This window comes from Homarus americanus, unplaced genomic scaffold (assembly GCF_018991925.1).
Source record: "Homarus americanus isolate GMGI-L3 unplaced genomic scaffold, GMGI_Hamer_2.0 scaffold13059, whole genome shotgun sequence".
Classification (NCBI taxonomy): Eukaryota; Metazoa; Arthropoda; class Malacostraca; order Decapoda; family Nephropidae; genus Homarus; species Homarus americanus.
Window position 1 is genome coordinate 10,334 of NW_024742755.1, and position 11,389 is coordinate 21,722.

The following is an 11,389-nucleotide window of genomic DNA, read 5'->3' on the forward strand; positions in this document are numbered from 1 at the left end:
AAGCCTGAAGAGCCAAGTGAAAAGATACTGTGGTTAAAGTGTTTTTTATTTATTTGTGGTGTGGTAGTAACGGGTTGTGTTATATACTAATTGTGGGATAAGATCTGATGATCGATTGCGATAATTACACCCCTGGGGAAGCAACAATTAAGTCTGGGATTAGCACAAGTAAAGAAATAAGCCCTGGCTTCTCTTGCCTTACACATCCAGTATATAGTGTACATCCAAAGTGCATTTCTACACCTAAGTCTAAACAATAATGTGTACTGAACAACTTCCCTTGTTCATGCTCATCTTTCCCTCTTCTGTTGTTCTGTCAGTGAATATATTACTTTCATTGATCTCTCACTTAAAATATTATTCCCTCACCTGACACAACCTCTCCCGGATATCTGAAGAAAAAAATATCTCTGCCTTTCTATGCCTTTCGGTAGTGTGCATACAAGACCGATGCATATAATTCACAATTCAACACACACATACAGATTGATATTCTGAATTATGTGACACAATCGTCTTCATAAGCGAGTATTGTCCTTCTACTCTCACACACACACAGGTTGGATCAACAGCATGGAAATCCTTCATGAGTCAAGCGTGTACAAGGATTCCAGGCAGCCTACAAGACCTAAAGACTCTGGTTGTGAGGCATCCTCTTGGTCGTCTGGTTTCAGCTTACAAGTAAGTTGGTGAAACCTTGGTAATAAGAGTTAGCTTGTCTGTACAGCCTAAGAATAAGTTTCATCCAATCAGAGTGTTGTTTACTTGTACGCTTCACCATTGTCTACTCATGACTCACGAAAATATTTTGAGTTCATACTTATAGTTTTCTCAGTTGATATGGTATAAAAGTTTCATTATCGGTCATTCTTCAGTAACTATCATCATTAAGATTCAAATGTGATGGCTCTCTTGATTTTTAATTGTTGATGACTGTCACGAGCCTGGGCGCTCGGGATCTCGCATAGCTTGAGGCATCTGTTCACGCTTCCATTTCACACAAGCTACTATTAATTTGTTAATTGTACTTATTATATTATTATTGTTCTTAGTTACTTAGGTTAATTGTATATTTATGTATGTAATTTATATGCATCATTGTCTTACTCTGTTAAGTCAACTCAAGAGTAATATTAATTAATTATATAAAATATCCAGCAAATGTCTAGATCACGTGATATGAGACGCTCCTCCACGGCGTACCCACGCCACGCTCCCCAGTAGCGAAGAATCCGTGGCTTAGGTTAGACGTGTCTATTCGTTCTCTAGCCTTGACCTTTGTCTAAGTGCTTTATCAAGTCTTCTGCAATGCCCTAGGGGTATCAGGTATTAGTGACACGTTTAGTTAGGCCTAGGAAGGGATCCTGGTGGTAAGGTATCTCCTGTTTGGTAGGGATAATCATTTTGTATTGATTGTTGTATATATATATTTCGTATGTCTTGTGTAATATAGTAATGTTAAGTAATATTTGTTTGGTCTAACTCCTTACAGTATAGTTTCGCCCTTCCGGCATCACTCTTATTTTATTATACAATTACTTATTCACTTAAATTCATGTTTGCTAATCATTACTCCCTTTAAAACATAAATTGAATTAATTAATTATCTTCCATTTTGTAATTCACTTATTTCAACTGTTCTTACTTTTTCAAGTACATTTAGTTGAGTAGGTATTTGGTGGAGATAATTATTGCCGTGTTCCCTGTTTGTACCTTTATTTGTTAAAATTCTTGGGGTAGGATTCACTCCCCAAGTATAAAGAGTAGTGGGATCACGACAATGACTTAGTGTATTTACTAACCTAGAATACGCTCTTCATAAATATATAATAACTTCAACAACATTGTTCTTTCATTATAGAGACAAGTACCTAAATGGGTCTCCACTTAATACCTACGACAAGGCCTACAGGAAAGTAACGGGAAGTCATCAGACGTGGAATGATAGATGGCAGGAATACTGGCTTCCAGCTCTCATACACAAAGGATCCGTCGCACCTTCCCCTCAGTACCTCACAACACTAAAAAAGGTTTCGCAGGCATATGGCTTTCTGACAGGGAAGCGTTTTGGGACGTTTAGCCGCCATCGTCTTAATGAAACCAAGAAAGCATCGTCTAACCCCGAGAGAAAGTTTATAACGTTAGCCAAGAAGATGCTGACAGTAGGCAAACACGTTGGTGTCGTTGCTGCTGTCAACATTGGGTACTCCGCGACGGAACAAAGTAAACTAAAGAAGTATTTCAGTAACGCCTCCTTCACTATGGCAGAGTTCCTTGAGCACGTATTATGGACCAGGGACGTGGACCTGTTGGACCATCACTGGACCCCCATTAGCCAACTGTGTGGTCCATGTACAGCTGACTACAAGTACATCGTGCGGCATGAGAACCCCAAGGAAGCGGAGTACCTTCTGGGCCTCCTGCACCTTCAGGAAAACACCATTCCGAGGAAACACAAATCCATCGGAGCATTACATGATAAGTCTGACCTTCAGTACTTTGAAGACGTCCCCAAAGACTTAATGGCCATAATTATTGATATGTATAAACAAGACTTTGATTTGTTCAGTTATGATAAAATCAGTAAATAAAGTAAGGAAAATATAGATATAGAAGACAACCTTATGTTAAGTCAAATATTGGCAAGTTAAAAAAAAGGTCGACAAGAAGATAAGGTGAAAAAAAGAACAATTTTAACATCTGTATTGTTAACTTCTCTGACCCACTCACTGCAGTACACAGATAAAAACAACAGGTTAATAAGATGAGAATTAAAACGCCATCTACATACAGTACATAGCGCCGGCACAGTGGTCACCAACCCTCCACAGTTCCTGATAATAGAGACTGTGTTGGCCACTAAGGAGAACCCTTTCTCAGTAAACAACGGGACTTCCTTGAACCTTTTCTGTTAAGTAAATTTCCTTTCGTCTTCATAGACCATTTTCTGTGATCTTGTCATGTATGAATTTCGTGTTTTATCATATTTCTGATATTGACATTAAAAAAATTATTTAGCTAGAAAAATACAGACGCTGTGCAAAGCGGACAATGACAACGTGGACATGACTGAGCCACCATGTTTACTAGTATCATACAGTGTAGTCTTCACTTTAGGTGAATTTAATCTTATGTTTGGTTAGGTTAGGTACTGAGTTCGTGTTTATTGTGTTATGCCATAACTTAGCAACTTTCTTTGATGGAAGCAACTTCCGGGGACGAGATATTTGCCGGTGTCCAAACGACTTTCTCAAACACAGAAAAATCCCTTGTCCTCGGATTTCTTTTTTTCGGTTACCGGGAAAAGTTTCCCAGAGACTAAACAACACAGACACACACTAGCCCACATCCCAGAATGTTTCTGGGTGCTGGGGAAAGATTTCCGGGAGTCTAAACTACCGGAGTCCGTATAAGCAGTTCTTCTTAAGTTAGAAATTCCATTTCTTTACTAGAATAATCCCGAATTGTTTATCTAAAAGCTTAGTTAAATAAATATAATTAAAAAAATACAAATCTTTGATACGGTGTTACAACGACGACGGGTATTTCCCAGTCACACTGAGCTGTGGGGGTTAGTGGGTCTCCTGTTACTGAACAGACATGATGCAATGTCAGGTGGAGGTAGGGTGGACGATGAGTGGTCTCAAAATACTGACCTTCTGATGCAATGTCAGGTCACCCACAGTTGGGTCTCATGACCTGACAATGTCTTGAATAAACACAAAAGCTAAGGTGCTCCAGTGTTTCCCACTTACTGAATGTATAGTACAGTACTGTATAAGACATCACCAATTCCCAACAAGTGGACAGGGCTTTGAAGTAGATGGAGAATGTGGGGTAAGATACTAAAAATAACACTAAACAAACCTTTGAAAACCTGACCTAACCTTCCTTAATCTATAGAAAGGTTAAAAATCACTTTCAAGTTCATAGATCCCCTCCCCACCTGAACACGGAAAACTTCAACACATTAAACAACAACAATAAGGTGCTGTACGTGCTTTATAGTTTTAGGATTTTTATAGGTTAGGTCAGGTCAGGTTTTCAAAGGTTCGTTTATTGTTCTTTTTAGTATTTTACTCCACATTTTCCCTCTTTCAAACCCTTCTCCACTTTGAGCAACTACCGTAATATTATTGGTACTTTTATCGGCTAAAATACTCGAAAAATATAATACTGTACTCACAATACATTGTCAATCCAAATAAGTGATTAACAACATACTGAGCTGTACTATAGAATTTGAATATGAAAATTGCAACTACTGAATTTATATGCTATTTAATATTAATTTTTGATTCACATTACTCTCCAAGATTATGCACAGAATCAACAGGACTGAATTACATTTCCCCAAAGTACTGTATAAAGGAGCCCAATCATCTGTGTCTTCTCCCTTCATATTTCCCTGGATGACGATAATCTCGGTTCTGCGATTATTCAGTCCAAGTTTTCTCCAAGCCATCCAAATCTTAATACGTATCAGACATTAAAGATTTCATTATCATCGGCATAGAAAATAGGCAACACCCCGAGCATCTACGGACATCCGGCAGAGATGCAAGACTACTGGTGTAGACTGTAAACACAAGTGGTCCCAAAACTGATGTCTGTGGGACTCCAAACTGCAAAGGGACAGGATCTGCAATGGTTCCACCAATCATCACACACTGAGATCTCTCTAACAAATAGGACTCAACCAGTGAAATATATGACCTCACACAATGTACCCAGAGGGCGACCTCACTTTACCTGGTGACATCACGAGATCTGAGGTTGACAAGTTCCACAACAATTTAAATGAGTTACTTAATACACAAAGGCAGAACATACTATACAAAAAACACGGATAGATAATTATTTAAAGAATATTATTGGACAAAGAACGGCTGAAGTTTGCCTCCGAGATTATTATAAGGAATTGGCCAGTAGGGTTAAGACTGAGATAAGAAAAGCAAAGAACTGAAGGTATCAGGGGAGGCAAAGTCAAACCCAAGAGATTCTTCCAAATGTATCACACTAAAACACGTGACAATATTGGACCAATACAGTCAGATACTGGCAGGCTAACGACAGGGAACCGAGCAATAATCTGAAGATATTTTTCAACAGTTTTCGTCATCGAAACTTTAAACATGATACCCGAGGCACCGACTATATACAGAAATAGTGAAGAAAGTAGATCAAGCAAGATAGGAGTGACTAGTAACTATGTTAGTAAACAAACAGACAAGTTAAACCTAAGAAGTCGGCAGTTCCCGATGAGATATTTGCCAGAGTATTAAAGGAATGTAAGCAAGAACTTAGTACACCCAGTCCTAGCTTAAAGTTGCCCCACACAATGCTGTTTCGTTATAACGTTCCTACTCTTTAGATACCCACGATTCCGACCAATTCAGTATAACGTTGTCACCCAACACGGGCTACTTTATATGGCGCGCCACCCTCTCTCACCTCGGTGTGCTACGCTCTCTTGCGGAGCATCACAGCGTCCCCGAGTGTTTTCTCCCCAGTCATTGTTAAGCTTCCACAGCGTACGTGTGTGCTTAAGTACCCTAAAGCTCAGTACTTGGACCATTCATTTTTATGATATATGTTGGACTCAAAGACCAAAAATGACCACAATGCATTGTGGATGTTTTCAAAAGAACCAGAAATCGAAATTTTGCCTCTTGGGTTTTGCCCAATAAATACAACCTAACCTAACCTAACCTTCCCTAACCTGTAGTAAAAAAAAAAAAAAATCTTTATTTTCGGCATATAACTACAGTGCCAGTAGTGATTATCTCCCCCAAAACACATCTCTATAGCGATATCAACGATGGTGAGTATACATAGAGTACAGTTGGGTCTGCATTTACGCGGTCAATTGAACCCGCGGAGGCCCGCGAGAAACGCGTAAATGAAATAATGGAACATAGGGAATTAATTAAAATAGAGACTGGGCCGACCCCCAAACTCCACTTTTTGCGACACAATACATACATTGTAGTAAAAATAGTATCTTAACTTTATGATGGTATGCACACACATAATACAGAAAAGAAATATCAATAATATTAGGTTTTTTAACACTTACGTTAGTAGAAAAGATGGCTGGGCACACGGGCATGGGGGGTTGGTTCCGAGGCAGACGGCAGATTATTGGCCCTCGCCTGTATCACTATCCACCACAGAGGCTTGCAGGGCCTCTTTGTCAAACCCCTCAAAGTCCATATCCTCACTATCACTATCCCTGGCTTGGGCCGACTGTGGTGGGTGAAGAACTCGGTAATGCTTCGATGACTGGACGACCTCGTGCGCACCCTGCCCGCGCCGCTTCCCGCGTAAATGACCAAATTTACAGCGTAATTAAAGAATTTCATTCTGGCAAGGCACCGCGTAAACGACCAAACGCGTAAACCAAACCCGCGTAAATCCAGACTCGACTGTATTTATGTCATGGTCACATTGACTGTTAGTCTGTTTTAACACTAATGATTCTTATTAAACTCTACGACCACAAAACACGAGTGGGTTAGCCGTCCCCGAGAAGACGTGTTTTTCGCCGTCGACGCTTCGACTCGCGATCCCTCCCGGTAAGTCCCGCCTTCGAACGCAGTTGTTAATACGTTTTTTCCAATCTCTCCTGACAAGCTCAATCTTGATTAGTCTGTCTAAATCAACTTTAGTAATTCGCCAGACCTTTGTCAACTGAGGGTCATACTTGAATGAGTAACAGTCGAGTTGTTGCACGAGTAGCGATCGCTGGCAACTCAGGGGTATATTACCACGGGGGAGAGGGAGAGAGCGTCCCGTGACGTCCTCTCCCGTTTGTTCCCAGGTATGTAGCGGTGTTTTATAGCCATTCAGTTTGATTCAGTCAATTGTAGTGAATATCAGTGTTCATGCTTTAACAGTGGAATTGTCATTCACCCAGTGTAAAAAAGTAATATAAAGTAAATGTCGTCTGACGTTGCGAGACGAAAGATTTGTTTTGTGTTGTCATCGTGCTTCCCAGTCCTGTGACGTCCTCTCCCGTTTGTTCCCAGATTCCAGGGTGGGCTTATTTGAACACCCCATCGGCTGCTGAGCCGGTGGGTAACCAGCAGGGATCAATATATGCATCGGTCGGTGATTCGACATGATTAACTTACTACAGATCAACATCGCGGGGCTGGACCCCAGACGCTCGCCACGTGTCGACCGCGACGGTAGTCGTCAGTTGTTAGAGGCGCCGGTGCTATACCCTGGGACATGCTTTGGAGTTATGGTCCACAATGTGGTTGTATGTGTTTGCTAATAATTATCCCATGTTGGGTAATGGACCCATGTATTTGCTGGTTTCAGTATTAACATGTTGTGTGTTTTGAGTGCATCTCATATGCCCTACCAACAGTTAGTGTGAAATACCATATGTAAGTTGGCCATGTATGTAATGAAATGTATCACCAGTAATGTGGGTGAAGTAAGTACCTACTGGGATTGGCAGTTAAGAGGAGCCAAGGAGTTGTCATGTGTCTATATGTAATGTGAGTAAAGTCAAGGAATTGATCCTTGTAACTGTAACGTAATGTAACACCAGTAAGGTTGTGTGCAGTAAGAGTGTAGGATCTGAGTAACTTGCAGAGGAGTGAAAATAAGTAAATAAGAAATACTCAGTCTGCAATAAGCCCAGGAGTGAGCCTGGTAGTTATATGTTAATGATATATTTTTCCCCACTTTGATTCAATATTAATAAACTTGTTCTTTGAGTATTTTAGGAGTATTCATTTCTCCCACAGCAGTTACCTTTATTTCCGTCCAAGTGACATGATACCAGAATTACAATACCCATGTGCCTAGACCCTCGTCCATGCTACCAAAAAGAACTGAGGTTATGTAGTAACCATGAATTGAGGTAAGTAAAAACAACACTTGAAAGAACTAAGACAAGAAAAGTATGAGTAAGATAAGGGTGGCAGAGCAAGAGAGAGAAACTGCCGCTCTTACAGTGATGACAGTATGTTCAGCCACCCTTACATTTATATTGGATAATCACATATATTTGAGCTGTATTCAAGACTTGCAATAATTTTAGCAACAAAACCTCCCAGATTACCTAGTTGTGATGGGTACCTAGTTTATAGAAGAGGATATGAATGAAAGATTATGAATACTATCTTAACGCCGCAGCAGAAGAGAAAATGAAAGTACTGCATTGTAGTCGCAGGCCAATGTGTTGTCTACACTCCCTAACGCTCCATCAAACAACTTTATCTCTTCTGTTAAACGATCAGGTAAATCCGATAGCAGCTCTTATCTATATAAAAGATAATATATCAAAGAATAATTATATAATATTCGTATTATTTGGTTGGATATTTTGCCTTAGTTTTTCATACCTAACAGTTGATTTACGTCAATTTTAGTTTACCTTGTAAGAATGAATAATCGGCAGTTTTGTTAATAATTATTACTTTGTATCATTTCTTTTCGGGTTAATACTAATCTAATTGCACTGTGAAGATGGATTTGTATATATTGGAATTGAAATATAAGAAAATATTCACTACGGCTGCGAGTTACTTTGCTCACATAAGTATCCCAAAGTCTGACAGGTAAAGGGTCCACACTTACCCCACCCCCAAGTCGTTTTAGATTATTAATTTATATCACCTGTTTAATTAGTAATTTATATATATGGTGAATTAGTCAAATTTATATTAACTATAAACTGTTAAGTTGGCAGGAAAAGTATATTATATGTAATAATACTTGGAGAGTTATATAATGGAATAAATGTTCCTCACCACAATCCTTCTCTCAGTGGCATCATTACAATCACTCCCTCAGTAGCACCATTACAATCATTCAGTAGCACCATTGCAATCACTCCCTCAGTAGCACCACCACCATCACTTCCTCAGTAGCACCACCACAATCACTTCCTCAGTAGCACCACCACAATCACTTCCTCAGTAGCACCACCACAATCACTCCCTCAGTAGCACCACCACAATCACTCCCTCAGTAGCACCACCGCAATCACTCCCTCAGTAACACCACCACAATCACTTCCTCAGTAGCACCACCGCAATCACTTCCTCAGGAACACCATAATCATTTTCCCAGTAGCACCACCACAAACACTTTTCTGACAGTACCACCGCAATCACTTTTCCGGTAACACCACCACAATCATTTTCTCGTTAGCACCACCACAATCATTTCCAAGTAGCACCACCACAATCACTTTCCCAGTAGCACCACCACAACTACTTTTCCGGCAGTACCACAGTCACTTTCCTGATACCACCACCCTTGTTTGACTAACCTTAAACACACAACATTGGCAAGACAAGACTCACCTCTCTCCTCTCGCCCTTCGTCCACCTCAAGCCACTAAACATAAGAACAAAAGAACATAAGAATGGTGGAAACTGCAGCGGGCCTATTGGCCCATACTGGGCAGTCCCGTTTACACCCAACCCCTATTGCACATAATTATAAGCATCCAACCTATGTTTGAAGCTATTCAGCGTATTCGAGTTAATGATGATATTTGGTAACTTGTTCCATTCATCCACTACTCTGTTTCCAAACCAGTGTTTACCTATTTCGCGCCTAAATCTAAATTTGTCTAATTTAAAACCATTGTTACGAGTTTGCTCCTGGTTGGATAGTTTGAGTACCTTTGTAATGTCCCCTTTGTTTAGCTCTGACTTCCATTTATACACCTCTATCAGGTCGCCCCTCACTCTATGTCTCTCGAGGGAGTGCAAATAAGATGCTTTAACCTGCCTCTATACTCAAGGTTCCTAATGCCCGGGATTAGTCTTGTCCTTCTCCTCTTAATTCTTTCCAAGGATTCTATATCCATTCTGTAATACGGTGACCAGAACTGAACTGCATAATCCAGGTGTGGTCTCACAAGCGCAAGATACAGTAGTCTTGTAACTAACACACCTTTGTGTAAGAACCCAAGTACTTTATTAGCTTTGTTACAAGGAAAAACACATTGTTTACTTGGCTTAAGGTTCCTACTTATCATTACTCCTAAATCTCTCTCGCAGTCGGATTTCTCTAGGGCATCGTTGTTCATCTGGTTTCCCTGTTTACATCTCCTATACTGAGTACTTTACATTTGTCCACGTTGAATTTCATCTGCCATTTTTCAGACCATTCGAAAAATTTGTTTAGATCTTCCTGTAGTTTTGCGGAGTCCTCGTCAGATTTAATAACACGTCCTATTTTAGTGTCGTCGGCAAATTTCCTTATGTTGCTGTCTATGCCGATATCTATGTCGTTTATGTATATAATAAATAATAATGGTCCAAGTACTGAGCCTTGGGGAACTCCACTAGCGACGTTGCTCCAATGGGATTTGGTGCCGTTAATGCTCACTCGCTGTTTCCTGTCCTGTAACCACGCCCTAACCTATTTAAGGATATTACCTTTGATGCCATGTGCTTCTACCTTTCTAATTAGTCTTTCGTGGGGGACTCTATCGAAGGCTTTGCTAAAGTCGAGATATACCACATCATAATTGTGCCCCTCGTCCACCGATTCGAAAATTGATGAAAAGAATGTTAATAGATTAGTTAGACATGAATGCCCGCTTGTGAAGCCATGCTGGGAATCGTTGATCAATCGGTGCTTCTCCAGGTGATTTCGAAGAGAGTTTGAAATGATTGCTTCCAGTAATTTGCCTACTATTGATGTTTGACTGATTGGGCGGTTGTTAGAGGATAGTGATCTATCCCCCTTCTTGAAAATCGGTATTACATTCGCTATCCTCCAGGATTCTGGTACTACACCTGTCTTTAAGGACATGTTAAACAACTTTGCTAAGGGCATACAAAGTTCTTCCTCACATTCCTTTAATACTCTGGCAAATATCTCATCGGGACCAGGTGACTTATTAGGCTTTAGTTTGTCTATTTGCTTACTAACATCGTTACTAGTCACTATTATCTCACTTAATTTGTTTTCTTCACTATCTCTGAATAGAGTCGGTGCCTCCGGTATCATGTTTAAATTTTCGGTGGTGAAAACTGTTGAAAAATATTTATTCAGATTATTGCTCATTTCTGCATCGTTATCGGTTAGCTCGCCGGTATCCGACCGTATTGGTCCAATCTTTTCTCGTGTTTTAGTTTGATACATTTGGTAGAATCCTTTGGGGGTTTGTCTTCGCCTCCCTTGCTATCCTTTCCTCATTATTCCTCTCAGCTTTCCTTATCTCGGTTTTAACCCTACTCGCCAATACCTTATAATAATCCCGGAGGGAAATTTCACCACGATTTATCCTTCTACCTATAGCCTTCCTTTGGCCAATGATGTTCTTTAAATAATTATTGATCCATTTAGGGTCATTGTTGTCTGATCTGAGTTTTTTATATGGTATGTTCTGCCTTTGTGCACTAAC

At 40.1% G+C, this 11,389-nt stretch overlaps 1 protein-coding gene across 1 annotated transcript; it reads left to right on the forward strand.

The window, feature by feature from the left end:
* Window positions 1-359: 359 nt before the first annotated feature.
* LOC121876998 lies at window positions 360-3,044 on the forward strand. The gene is made up of 2 exons (XM_042382584.1): window positions 360-681; window positions 1,862-3,044. The coding sequence occupies exons 1-2, from the start codon at window positions 587-589 to the stop codon at window positions 2,589-2,591; spliced, it is 825 nt and encodes a 274-aa protein (XP_042238518.1). The 5' UTR covers window positions 360-586; the 3' UTR covers window positions 2,592-3,044.
* Window positions 3,045-11,389: the final 8,345 nt, after the last annotated feature.

What these genes read in the sequence shown, in the direction of transcription:
- LOC121876998 (XM_042382584.1), top strand. Translation starts at nt 587, where the DNA reads ATGAGTCAAGCGTGTACAAGGATTCCAGGCAGCCTACAAGACCTAAAG. An exon ending in CGTCTGGTTTCAGCTTACAA is followed by an intron (nt 682 to 1,861) that starts GTAAGTTGGTGA and finishes CTTTCATTATAG; the next exon opens with AGACAAGTACCTAAATGGGT.